The 14,545-nt window shown below is 42.2% G+C and overlaps 1 protein-coding gene and 1 long non-coding RNA gene across 3 annotated transcripts in view; one reads left to right on the top strand and one right to left on the bottom strand.

Annotated features, from left to right (window-relative positions):
• The window catches only part of THSD7B (thrombospondin type 1 domain containing 7B), a 406,197-nt gene that overhangs the window by 73,294 nt on the left and 318,358 nt on the right, over positions 1-14,545 (bottom strand). Inside the window, exon 16 of the mRNA XM_075829232.1 lies at positions 9,886-10,019. Coding sequence (XP_075685347.1) covers positions 9,886-10,019 — 134 coding nt within the window. The remainder of the gene's footprint in view (positions 1-9,885; positions 10,020-14,545) is intronic.
• Positions 5,962-12,778, top strand: LOC142655289 (uncharacterized). 2 transcript variants are annotated; one of them, XR_012849469.1, is made up of 4 exons: positions 5,962-6,110; positions 8,176-8,252; positions 11,246-11,295; positions 12,658-12,778. It is a non-coding gene; the product is annotated as an uncharacterized LOC142655289 (long non-coding RNA). The 2 variants fall into 2 exon arrangements; XR_012849468.1 differs by lacking the exon at positions 12,658-12,778 and having other exon boundaries at positions 11,246-12,188.

The following is a 14,545-nucleotide window of genomic DNA, read 5'->3' as shown; positions in this document are numbered from 1 at the left end:
ACTGCTATAGGTTCCTCCCTAAAGAATAAATGTAATAACCTAATTGCCAATGCTATTCCATGCCCTCAAACAAAAAAGCACCAATAAATATAATTTCTTGAGTCGTCCTCTTCTTTTAAGTTTTAAAAACTTATATAAATCCATGAATTTGTTATATTTGTTTCTGGGAAGGGCTGATGATAAACAATATGGTTGCCATTATAGATATTTCAGGGTGCCACCAAACTTTCCTAAACTCTCTAGAAAGAAATCTGTGTATTTATGTTGTGATATGGGGGTGGGGTGTTGGTTTTATATCTTTTTGTGGGAAAACTTGGCGATAATACCCAATATGGCTTCTATTAAGTTCTTCTAGTGTTGGCACCTAGAAAGACTGCGGAAAATCTTACTATTTTTATGGGGTATTGGGGCTCCATCATTATATAACTAGGCAGAATTTCTGTTAAAGAACTTGAAAGACAAGTTTTATGGGAGCTATAATAGCGGCCTTATTACTTGTCATCCAGCTTACCCAGAAGTAGAGTATGCATGGAATATTTAACAGAGGGCGACATGATGTCTTATAATTACCGGTAATTTTACGGGAGCAAGCCGCTCTCTAAAAAGTTGTGCAATCAGCTGACAAGTGACAATATACCCTCACATTTTAAGCCCCGCCCTGTTCTGCCAAAACGGACTAGAAAAGGCCTTCTTTATGTAAATATATATTAGCCGCACCTCCATAAAAAACGGGACTGTTGGGAGGTCTGGGACGTAGGGCTTGTCACATAGATCACAGTTTCCTCCCTACTCGATCTATATAATTATAGGTACTTGTAAAATAAATTTAAATCTGTTCAGATCTTTCGTTTTCTGAATCTTATTTCCTCTTAAATTACAGACTATTCCCATACAATGCTCGATTTTCAATATTTACGCTCAGGTTTATGAATAGTGTATGAAAATGGCAATAACCTTCATAAATCTCCATACCCATCAAACACAGTTCATTTATTGTATTCCTACGTTGTATAAATGTCAGCCATGCAGAATAAAATCTCCGGATAAAAAGATTCCGGAATTTAATTAAATCTAAACAATGTATTTCTATTATTATTTTCGAACCCTATAAACAGCGCAGCAATTCCAGGGCGATGATTTAACGGCCACGTCGCAATTCATTAATGTGTGTGGAAATTAACTACTGGGTCACCTGCCCAAAAATAAATGAATCAGCAGCGGCGTAAATATCTTCTTTGATGTTCTAATGCGGTCGTTCTGATTACCAGGTGACTGTATCAGACGGTGTCACTAATCAATTAAATGAATTAAGTTTTGTTCTTCATGCCAAGAAGTTTATTTCTCCACCCCGGGCTGCAGAGATGCCTCGAGTTACTGCAAAAATGGTCATAGCCGTCACACAAACCATTTAAAGGGCTAAATCAACTTAAAGAGACTCTGTCACCACATTATAAGTGCCCTATCTCCTACATAAGGACATGGGCACTATAATGTAGGTGACAGCCGTGCTTTTTATTTAGAAAAACAATCTATTTTTACCACTTTATGAGTGATTTTTAGCTTTATGCTAATGAGTTTCTTAATGCCCAAGTGGGCGTGTTTTTACTTTAGACCAAGTGGGCGTTGTACAGAGGAGTGTATGACGCTGACCAATCAGTGACCAGTCAGCGTCATACATTTCTCTCCATTCATTTACACTGCACTCATTCTAGGAACTCATTACAACACTAATACTTACCTAGGGACATATGGCATCCCCAATCCGCCACTAGAAACCTGTGATACCAATAACCTTCACCTTGGGAACCCATGCTATAACCAATCCTCTCCTTGAAAACAATGACATCACTAATCCTCAAATGATTATTCATGACATCACCAATACTCTATTAGCAACCCATGACATCACTAATCTGCACCTGAGCACCAAAGGAGCTGTAATTCTGCCACTACTTGTAATTTTGGGTGCTGCCCAGTCTATATCTGCACAATTGAGCATGTGGACATTTGTGGCCAAGGTTGAGGTCTTGCTGCAATGGGAGGTTTGTGTTCGCTGAAGAATGGGCCTTTAGACTAATAATATTCAATCTCTACATCCGGACTTCTTTTCACAGTCAGATAATAATCTGTTTCTCTTCAGCTGCAATGACCTGGGTTGAATTTCTTAACCGATGTTACAAAAATGTATTTTTCGCAAGATAATTAACTGCCTAAACAACTGCTGTAGGAAAACAAGCTTGGAAACATAGAAGTATTATCTCACTGCGAAAAAAGACAGTTTGATAGGTCTGGATATTATTTAAAGCACCTCTGTCATGAGACACTTTACACAAGGACAAGTATAAGACACCTGTAAGGACCCCCCCCCCCCCAATAATTCTCCAAGAACAAGAATTTGGTGCTCCAGCTGAAAAGGACATTTGGGAGGAGCTTTGTGAGCAGCCATCTGTCAATCAGATATTCTCAACCAATCAGTACTGTCTGGCGTGTTCTCCAGTGGCGGACACAGACTGCAAAAGGCCCCTGTGCAGATAATGTGCCAGGGCCCCCCCCCCCCACCCCGCAAACTTCTCATGGCCGACGGTCCGCTTTCAGCTGCATCGCTGGGTCTCCTAAGTGACCCAACAATGCAGCACTAGCAGCCGGGGCGTCACTAAGGCTGGGTTCACACACACACTATTTACGGACGTAATTTGGGCGTTTTAGCATTGAATTACATCCGAAAATGCGGCTCAAAAGCGTCGGAAAACATCTGCCCATTCATTTGAATGGGTCTTACGATGTTCTGTGCCGATGGTCATTTTTTTTTACGCGCCGCTGTCGAAAGGCGGCGCGTAAAAAACTGCCTGTCACTTCTTCAGATGTAAATGGAGCCGTTTTCCATGGACTCCATGGAAAACCAGCTTCAATTACTTCCGTAGTGGACGCAGCAAAAGACGCCTGCACATGCCATTACGGCTGAAATTACGGTGCTGTTTTCTCCTGAAAACAGCACAGTAATTTCAGCCGTAACAGACGCTGCCGTGTGAACATACCCTCAGGGCTTAAAATGTCCGGGAAATAGCCCCAATACATATGTGTCCGCCCCAAAAAAAAGTGTGTGTATAGGAGACAGCATAGCATATCTATAGCACTACGACCCTATAAACTATGGATAGGATTAGATACAGTGGCTGAGCAGACAGTATCACACATGATAGGATTAGATACAGTGGCTCAGAAGGCAGTATCACACATGATAGGATTAGATACACAGCTCAGCAGACAGTATCACACATGATAGGATTAGATACAGTGGCCCAGCAGACAGTATCACACATGATAGGATTAGATACAGTGGCTCAGCAGACAGTACCACACATGATAGGATTAGATACAGTGGCTCAGCAGACAGTACCACACATGATAGGATTAGATACAGTGGCTCAGCAGACAGTATCACACATGATAGGATTAGATACAGTGGCTCAGCAGACAGTACCACACATTATAGGATTAGATACAGTGGCTCAGCAGACAGTATCACACATGATAGGATTAGATACAGTGGCTCAGCAGACAGTATCACACATGATCGGATTAGATATAGGGCCCAGCACAGTATCATACATGATTGGATTAGATACACAGCTCAGCAGACTGTATCACACATGATAGGATTAGATACAGGGCCCAGCTCGCTGACATTGCGGCTCCAGCGCTGGACCCAGGAAAGGTAAGAATAATAATTTTGCTTCTTTATGTGTTACTGATTATTTTTGTGTGTTTGTGTTTTTTTTTACAGGTTCGGTTGTTGGACTTCGGATACGAGGACTTCAATGACGGCGTTTTTTTTATTCTCAATAAAATGGTTAATGAGGGTTGTGTTTTTATTTCAATAAAAAAAATTTCTATGTGCTTGTATCTTTTTAAACTTTATTATCACCGCCTTAGTAATGGCCGCTGGCTGATTGACAACCTCCATTACTAAGGCGAGGCTTAATGTTAGCCGGTGCAGAGTCTACACTAACCCCCATTATTACCCCGGTACCCACCGCCACCAGGGGTACTGGGAAGAGCCGGGTACAAACCAGTACCCGACCAGCTGTAGTGACGGGCAGGCACCGGGGTGGCCGCAGGCTGGTAGTATTAGGCTGGGGAAGGCCAAAAACAGTGGCCCTTCCCACCCTTGTAATGCTGCCTGCTGCTGCTGTGTTGTATCTGGCTGGTTATGAAAATTGGGGGGGACCCGACATCGTTCTTTCCAATTATTTTTTAAATGACGTGGCGTCCCCCCCATTTTCATAACCAGCCAGATACAATAAAGCAGCAGCAGCCTAGCATCACCAGGGTAGGAAGGGCCACTGTATCTGGCCTTTCCCCTCCTGATAATACCAGCCTGCGGCCACCCCAGTGGCCGACCATCACTACAGATGGTCAGGTACTGGATCGTACCCGGCTCTTCCCAGCACCCCTGGTGGCGGTGGGTACCGGGGTAATAAAGGGGGTTAGTGTTAGCCTCTGCACCGGCTAACACTAAGCCCTGCCTTAGCAATGGATGCTGTCAATCAGCCGGCGGACATTACTAAGGCGGTAGTAATATAGTTTAAAAAAAACCACAAAGACATAGAAAAAATATTTTATTGAAATAAAAAAAAAAAACACAACCCTCATTAACCATTTTATTAATAAAAAAAAAAGCTGTCATCGAAGTAGTCCTGGAATCCGCCGTAGTCCAACGACCGAACCTGTAAGAAAACACACAAAAAATGATTAGTAACACATGTGTTAGGGTATGTGCACACACACTAATTACGTCCGGAATTGACGGACGTATTTCGGCCGCAAGTACCGGACCGAACACACTGCAGGGAGCCGGGCTCCTAGCATCATAGTTATGTACGACGCTAGGAGTCCCTGCCTCGCTGCCGGACAACTGTCCGGTACTGAAAACATGATTACAGTACAGGACAGTTGTCCCACAGCGAGGCAGGGACTCCTAGCGTCGTACATAAGTACGACGCTAGGAGCCCGGCTCCCTGCAGTGTGTTCGGTCCGGTACTTGCGGCCGAAATACATCCGTCACTTACGGACGTAATTAGTGTCTGTGCACATACCCTAAGGCTTAGATACAGGGCCCATGTGTGATACTGTCTGTGGGACCCTGTATCTAAGCCTACCACAAGGTAGGCTTAGATACAGGGTCCAGCAGACAGTAATCTTATACAGTATAAGATTACTGTGTGCTGGGGCCCTGTATCTAAACCTACAGTGTGGTAGGCTTAGATACAGGGCCCAGCAGACAGGATCACGCATGGGCCATGTATCTAAGCCTACCATGTGATTGGCTTAGATACAGGGCCCAGCAGACAGCATCACACAATCTGTGATCCTGTCTCATGGGCCCCCTAAGCCTGCTACATCGTAGGCTTAGGGGTTGTGCAGTCCCTAAACATTGATGGCCTATCCTCAGGATAGGCCATCAATAGCTGATGTGTCGCCCGGGACCCGCAAATCAGCTGTTTTGAAGGGGCCGCAGCACTCGTACGAGAGCTGCTTCCCCTTCATTTCACTACTCGCCCACACTGTGAATCGCCGAAACCGATTCACAGTGTGACCGGAATGAAGTGACAGGAATGAAGGGGAGCAGCTCTCGTACGAGTGCTGCGGCCCCTTCAAAACAGCTGATTGGCGGGTCCCAGGAGTCGGACCCCGCCAGTCAGGGCTATCTTACCTTCCTCTTCGGCCGCGGCGGGAGTTCTGTCGTCTCGATGCTGTGCGCGGCGCATAGCGCTGTGACGTCATGTGCTGCGCACAGCGCCTGACGTCAGGACCTCCGCTGCGATCCGGAACCAGGAAGGTAAGTAAAGTATGTTACTATAGTAACAGGGGCCCGCGGCCCGAGTTACTATAGTAACTTTTTATTGATGTGGTGCGGGGGGCCGTGGGCCCCCCTGGCTTCGGGGCCCGGTCGCAATTGCGACCGCTGCGACCCCTATAGCTACGCCAGTGGTCCACGGGCCTCTGTCTCAGTCCTCAGCATCGCGCAGCTGAGAACTGAGTCGGCCAGCAGAGGAACGGGCCCCCTTCCCACGCGGGGCCCTTGTGCAGCTGCACCGGCTGCACATGCGGTATGTCCGCCCCTGGTGTTCTCACAATGCTTCTCCCAAATGTCTGTTTCAGTTGCATGCCAGGCGCAATATTTACAACTCCCTTCTTGACTGTGTGAACACGGCCTTATAATCCTATTGATTTCAATGGCAGCGTAGTCAGAAATGTGAAAATCTCAGAATCAGAAAGAGGAGCAATCATTGCCTTTATTCTAGTTTTTACTTGGTTCCCAACCTTCTATAATATCTTACTGCACTTAGGATACTTAAAGGCTATCTACACCTTTGAAAAGGTTTTTATTTATTTATTTCTTTTTTTTAATAAAAATGTGCATCAATGTGTTTGATGCAACTTTGTAATTACTTTTTATTTAAAAATATTTTTACTTTTTGAGATACAGCTGCTTTGTATCCTGTATACGGACCAGCTGTATCTAGCGCTGAAAGCTGTATCCGTCAGGTGAGCGGGACTGACAGTTTTAGAGTCAGCAGGTCCTTCTGACACTGAACCCATGAGTACCGCAGAGCTGACGTATACAGTCCCGCAGACCTAACGGATACAGGTTTCAGTACAGCTGCTCCGTATAAAGGATACAAAGCAGCTGTATCTCAAAAAGTTAAAATAATTTTTAATAAAAAGTAATTAGAAAGTTCAACCAAACACACTGATACACATTTTTTTTTATAAAAACTAAAACAACAACACATTTTTAAAGGTGTACACAGCCTTTAAGAAGACCTGGTCTTATATATTATAACATAGTATAATGCAATATCAGTAAAAAAAAAAAAAATTGGATTGTAAAACACTTTTAAGAAGGACAATTTCCCCAGGATGGGGGCTGCAATTCAGGATATAGACTGGGAAAAACTAATGTTAAATAATGGTACAAATGATAAATGGGAGATTTTAAAAACTACTTTGGGTAATTATAGTGCAAAATTTATTCCTATAGGTAACAACTATAAATGACTAAAATTAAACCCCACATGGTTTACACCTTCTGTAAAAAGGGCAATACATGACAAAAAAAAGAGCAAATACAAATCTGAGGGTACAGCTGTAGCCTTTGTAAATTATAAAAAGCTTGATAAAATCTGTAAAAAGGTAATAAAATCAGCAAAAATAGAACATGAAAGGCAGGTGGCCAAGGATAGTAAAACAAATCCCCAAAAATTCTTCAAGTATGTAAATGGAAAAAAACCAAGGTCTGAACATGTAGGACCCCTAGATAATGGTAATGGGGAGTTGGTCACGGGGGATCAAGAGAAGGCAGAGTTACTAAATGGGTTTTTCAGCTCTGTACATACAACAGAAGAAAGAGCAGCTGATGTAGCCGGTGCCAGTGCTGTTAATATATCAGTTGATATACTGAATTGGCTGAATGTAGAGATGGTCCAAGCTAAATTAAATAAAATAAATGTACACAAGGCCCCGGGACCAGATGGGTTACACCCTAGAATTCTTAAAGAGCTTAGTTCAGTTATTTCTGTCCCCCTCTTCATAATATTCAGAGAATCTCTAGTGACTGGTATAGTGCCAAGGGACTGGCGCAGCGCAAATGTGGTGCCTTTTTTCAAAAAGGACTCTAGGTCTTAACCGGGTATTTATAGACCAGTGAGCTTAACATCCATAGTGGGGAAAATGTTTGAGGGGCTATTAAGGGACTATATACAGAATTATGTGACAATAAATGGTATTATAAGTGACAGCCAGCACGGTTTTACTAAGGACAGAAGTTGTCAAACCAACCTGATTTGTTTTTATGAAGAGGTGAGCAGAAGCCTAGACAGAGGGGCCGCTGTGGCTATAGTGTTTATGGACTTTGCGAAGGCATTTGACACTGTCCCCCATAGATGTCTAATGTGTAAATTAAGGACTATAGGTCTAGAAAATATAGTTTGGATACGGTCCTTGAGCCAATTCTCAATCCAATTACAGAGAGTTGTGGTCAATGATTCCTACTCTGAATGGTCCCCGGTTATAAGTGGTGACCCCAGGGTTCAGTGCTGGGACCACTATTATTCAACTTATTTATTAATAAAATAGAGGATGGGATTAATAGCACTATTTCTATTTTTGCAGATGACACCAAGCTATGCAATATAGTTCAGACTTTTGTGCTGGAGCACTTATTGGACTGCCACTTCAACAAACTATGGGTAAGCCTTGTCCAATGTATTCTCTCACTAAGTATTTGAGTTAGATATTTGGAATCCCCCTGTCCATGTGCTATACTTAATATCGAGATTTATGCAAACTTTGCTACTCTATATTGAGGCCATTCAATTCTACTACGTTCTATAGGAGGGATTTCCCTAACGTACTTGAGAGACTTTGCTTTTGTGACAATATAGCCAACCCAGTCTATATATCAATATTGCCGATATCTGCTTCCTGAACCTTTTTACTAGAGTCTCGTCCCTTTAATATATTGTATTATATACATATATTTTTTATATAATTGTATGTCTGTATATGTTAATAAAAATTTGTACATTTGATATATATCCCAGGCTTTAAACTCTCTTCTTTCCGTGTTTTTGATATACTTAAATGGAGTTGCCTATTTGATCATATATGGGAGGTCGGTTTTTGATCCAGACCTAGCCCGCAGTACTAATGCGTTTTGGAGTGCATATATTGATTACTATGTAATATAGTTCATACTATGGAAGATGTTCGTGAATTGCAAGCGGATTTAAACAAACTGAGTGTTTGGGCATCAAGTTGGCAAATGAGCTTTAATGTAGATAAAGGTAAAGTTATGCATCTGGGTACCAACAACCTGCATGCAACATATGTCCTAGGGGGAGCTACACTCGGGGAATCACTTGTTGAGAATGATCTGAGTGTAATAATCTGCAGCATCATATGTCCTAGGGGGAGCTGCACTGGGGGAGTCACTTGTTGAGAAGGATCTGGGTGTAATAATCTGCAGCATCATATGTCCTAGGGGGAGCTTTACTGGGGGATTCACTTGTTGAGAAGGATCTGGGTGTACTTGTAAATCATAAACTAAATAACAGCATGCAGTGTCAATCAGCTGCTTCTAAGGCCAGCAAGATATTGTCGTGTATTAAAAGAGGCATGGACTCGCGGGACAGGGATGTAATATTGCCACTTTACAAAGCATTAGTGAGGCCTCATCTAGAATATGCAGTTCAGTTCTGGGCTCCAGTTCATAGAAAGGATGCCCTGGAGTTGGAAAAAATACAAAGGAGAGCAACAAAACTAATAAGGGGCATGGAAAATCTAAGTTATGAGGAAAGATTAAAAGAATTAAACCTATTTAGCCTTGAAAAAAGACGACTAAGGGGGGACATGATTAACTTATATAAATATATGAATGGCGCATACAAAAAATATGGGGAAATCCTGTTCCATGTAAAACCCCCTCAAAAACCAAGGGGGCGCTCCCTCCGTCTGGAGAAAAAAAGGTTCAACCTGCAGAGGCGACAAGCCTTCTTTACTGTGAGAACTGTGAATCTATGGAATAGTCACCGCAGGAGCCGTCACAGCAGGGACAGGAGATGGCTTTAAAAAAGGGTTAGATAATTTCCTAGAACAAAAAAGTATTAGCTCCTATGTGTAGAAATGTTTCCTTTCCCTTTTCCCATCCCTTGGTTGAACTTGATGGACATGTGTCTTTTTTCAACCGTACGAACTATGTAACTATGTAACTATGTAACTATATGTACTATGTAACTATGTAATAATTTGTGTAATGTCCTTATGGAGGATCTGTCATTGCAGCAGGAAATGTATCTGTTAGTCAGTGGCAGCGTCACTCACCGCACTCTTCTGATCTGTATTCCGGCCCCGCAGTTAGCCGTCTTTTCCTCGCTGTGCAGTTTGCAGTCAGACCACGGCTCAGTCACCCACAAGTACTGATTGCATTCATTGTAGCATGGGACGGCCTCATAGACCTGTCAGAAAACACAAAAGTGCAGGGTGTAAACAACACTAATCAGTATTAACAGTGTCAAACCCTGATCATCCCATACAACCACCGGCTGCACAATATATATGTATCATTCGTCATAGGTCCACTAAAAATATATGTCATACAAACATTAAACATTGCTGCACGTGGTGATTTTATAATCTTATAGTGTTTTCCTAAAACATTTCGAAATTAAAGGGGTTGTCCACTTCTTAGCCAATTAATGTTATTTTTTGTATAATTAAAAGTTATGCCATTTTCCAATATACTTTCTGTATTTATTCATCACGGTTTTCAAGATCTCTGCTTGTTGTTTTTTAGTAGAAACATTCATTGGTTACTCCCAGTGGATAAAGTTCTGTCCATGGTCATGTGATGGACACACAGGTGCCGGGATTGTTACAGTGTCATGTGATGGACAGACAGGTGCACGGCTCGTTCCTGTTACAGTTCCTGGACGTAAACAATGAATGTTCCTACTGAATAACAGCAAGCAGAGATCTTGAAAACCATGAGGAATGAATACAGAAAGTATATTGGGAAATTGTATAACTTTTAATTATACAAAAAAATAACATTAATTTGCTGAAACCAGACTTTTCCTTTAAATGAAATAATTCCCCAATGTAAAGTTCTTATCGGTATCTTTCCCATTACCCACAGGACTAATTTCAATTTCTATATGGTTACCGGGGGTTGGGGGCAGTCCAGTTCCCTGTGGCTTTCAGGCAAGTTTTCTGCACTGTTTTAGGACATTCTGTAGTCTAGATCCCTCCTACAAACTACAGAATGTTGTAAATCCGTCCATAGTTTATTGACATAGAATCAGGGAAGGCAACAGGAGTTAGAGACCGCCCTAGCAGCCCAGTCGTTTCCTTGAATTACCCCCCACAGCTCACAGGTACAATTCCAATAACTATTTTTATACTGAGGAGTTGCTATTTAAGCAATTGTTTGGTGCATTGTGCATCTTTACCCTGAGTTTAACAGTGCAGGTACATGGATGACTTTTTAACTGGTAAGGTGCCAAAAATTCCTCAATATTGCAACGATCAGAGCAAGCAAGCAACACTAATTTCCTGTAATGTCATCTTTTTAAGGTTAAGGATCCACAGTGATAAATTGAGCATGAATATGGCACCAAAGCAATTGCTTCTAGGGAAGAAAACTTCCGCATATACAAAGTCCTTTTCTTTTTTTTTTTTACAGGAATCAGACAGAAAAAAAAAAATTCTGTATGAAATCGAAGGCATACAGAGGTACAGTGGAGGACACAGGCACACCTCTATGCAGTCATTTATCCAGCAAGAGATGCTTGGAGATTTCAGCTGTGAAGTGTGCAGAATTGAAAAAGCAGCTCTGGAGTATAATACAGGATATAACTCAGGATCAGTGCAGGATTAGCAATGTAATGTATACAGTGACTCCACCAGCACAATAGTGAGTGCAACTCTGGAGTATAATACAGGCTGTCATTTAGGATCAGTACAGGATAAGTAATGCAATGTATGTACACAGTGATTCCCCCAGCAGAATAGTGAATGCAGCTCTGGAGTATAATACAGGATGTAACTCAGGATCAGTACAGGATAAGTAATGTAATGTATGTACACAGTGACTCCACCAGCAGAATAGTGAGTGCAGCTCTGGAGTATAATACAGCATGTAACTCAGGATCAGTGCAGGATAAGTAATGTAATGTATGTACACAGTGACTCCACCAGCAGAATAGTGAGTGCAGCTCTGGAGTATAATACAAGATGCAACACAAGATTAGTACAGAATAAGTAATGTAATGTATGTACCCAGTGACTCCACCAGCAGAATAGTGAGTGCAGCTCTAGAGTATAATACAGGATATAACTCAGGGTCAGTATAAGATAAGTAATGTATGTACACAGTGACTCCACCAGCAGAACAGCGAGTGCAGCTGTGGAGTATAAAACAGGATGTCACTCAGGATCAGTACAGGATAAATAATGTAAAGTATCTACAAAGTTACTCAACAATTTATGTAGATTACATCTTCATGTAAACTATATACACGTGTTGAAAAAAGTTGCAGTAATAGTTCATTGATTTCATTTTTAAAGATCAACAACTATTCAATGCAGCCAATCTTTAGAAAAGTAGATAAATAAAAGGGGGCAAATATTTTTTCCACAGTACTGTAAAAATGTTTTAAATATATATATATATATATTGTACAAACAAGTGTGCAATTAGCATAAGCCTTTGCATTTACACATTGTCTGCATATAGAGTTGCTGTTTTCTTATGACACCTGTGGGCCCCTAAGCAGTAGGGGCCCAGTGACAAATGCTACCTCTGCACCCCCTATATTTATGCCACTGTCCAGGCCCAATATCCTGCCGTTTCTCAGCACAACCCTCTGTGTTATTAACCCAGTTCTGCAAGGCTTGAATCTTTCCTCCAATAGACTGTATAGACAAGCATATTTATTGAGTGAAACGTTTCCCTTCACTTTGTGAGATGTATGAAGTCGATTTACAATGTGATCTGAGAGAAACAAAGAAGTTTCAATTGACTGACTCTAAAAAAGCATTCCACCCATACAACATACGGCCTTAAATGTCATCACGTTGAATTTCATTTGACAGAAACGCAAAACAAGAGGCAGTCCGAAGAGACAAAACGAATCATTCCTTGTAGATATCAGAGGCTGGGAAAAGCTGGAATCAAACAGAAAATGTACATATTTTAAATTTCTGTCCCAAAAAATGTGTGAAATCTATTTGAGATAGTTGGATTTTGTGTGAGGCGTCCTCAAGGTTTGTGCTCTTTGAAGCTCCATACGGCAATAACAAGTATCTTTAACACTTCAACATCAATTATAAACACATTCGGCCAAATTGGTTTATATTCCTGCTCCTCAGTAGTCTTATGTGAGGGGTAATCTTAAAGGACCCAACAAAAATAATCCTCCAACCAGTTCAGTTCCATATTCTGGTCCATAGTTTCATAAAACTTTTCACATGCCATAGTGACATGTTAGAAGTTTTTATCGGTGGGGGTCCGAGCACTGAAATCCCCTCTGATCGCTAAAATAAAACAGCAGAAGTGCTCAGGTGAGCGCAGTGCGGCTTCACTTCTGATCGACTTTCCTTGGAAAGCCGAGCCAGTGGTGTACGGACTCAGACTTTCTATTGAGCCCGTACACTGCTCGCTCGGCTTTCCGAGGAAATCTGAGCAGAGCCGATCAGACACGAAGCGGCACAGCGCTTCTGCCGCTTTGTTTTAGCTATTGGTGATGGTCTCTGTGTTAAAAAAATAGACCCTACTGGCATGTGATTGGCTCTAAAGTCAACTCCAAATTGGGTTGTTTGATGTTGGACCTTTTGGGCCATCTATTCTGTCCAAACCTGGCCTTAACCTACTCTGGTGTGTCAGTCCAACCATGTTGACAGTATCAGGGCAGGAAGGAGCAGTTATGTGTCTATGTATTGTAAGTGGGTGACAGGGTGACCAATAGACAGCTCTCCACAGCCTCCAAAATGGCTGATTACGGTTGCAATTATCTGTCTACAGTTACAGAGAGAAGAGCAGCTCTTGAGCACAGACTGCTGTAGACTAAGAGAGCAGGAACATTCTTGAGTATATGGGCATGTAAGGGTTCATTATTCAGATACAGGTAGATTCTTTATGGTACATAATCTATAGAGATCTGTCCACTACACATTATAAGCAATGAAAATTTATTCGGAATGATTGGTTAGACATCTGTAATGACAGGATAGGGAGACAGACAGGTAAGCCATACAACAGACAAACAAGACAAGGGAACACAAAAGTAAAGGAAAGTGGGGCAGTTGCCCAGTTGTACGCTGTCGCCTAGGACGGGCTGTGAAAGTAGGCAGGGAATGAGTGGCGGGTAGATTAGGGCTCACCTGTCTGTCTCCCTATCCTGTCATTACATAATCACAGGCCAAAGTGGGGCAGTTCCCCACGGCAACACCGTGAGCAACAGAGTAGTGGACGAGCCGAGTCAAACCAGGAGTGTACGTGGTAACAAATGCAGAGCAGGAGAATAGTCAGTCAAGCCAGGGTGAATATGAAGCAGAGGTCAATAGTAACAGCAGGAACAGCAGAGCCAGGAAACAGGAGAATCACAGGCAAAGGACAAGCAGCCAATGAAGGTATAAGTGGACCAAGGGTGGGAGCTAGAACCGTCTGGCCAGGCTGCGATAGGCTCTCCCACTCCTCAGCCTACCAGCCTGAGTGGTAGCAGAACAAGTCACTCTAGCAGACCTAGGAACAGACGCAGGCTGATTAACCACGGGCGTCGACACAGAAGCTGTGTCGGGCAAATCCTTCACAAAATCTTGCCTTTTTTTAAAATAAAATAATTATGCTATAATATCAGTCTCAATTTTCACATTTTTAGAGTCCGGGGTATAAAAGTGAAATCTATCAACTAGAATCTCCATCCTCAGCTCCCACCTCCATCATTAACCTTACGAATAGTTGTACTTTTGCTGTGACATTTTC

The sequence above is a fragment of the Rhinoderma darwinii genome, chromosome 6, assembly GCF_050947455.1.
Source record: "Rhinoderma darwinii isolate aRhiDar2 chromosome 6, aRhiDar2.hap1, whole genome shotgun sequence".
NCBI lineage: Eukaryota > Metazoa > Chordata > Amphibia > Anura > Rhinodermatidae > Rhinoderma > Rhinoderma darwinii.
Note: the sequence above shows the minus strand (reverse complement) of the source record. Positions and strands in the feature narration are given on the sequence as shown.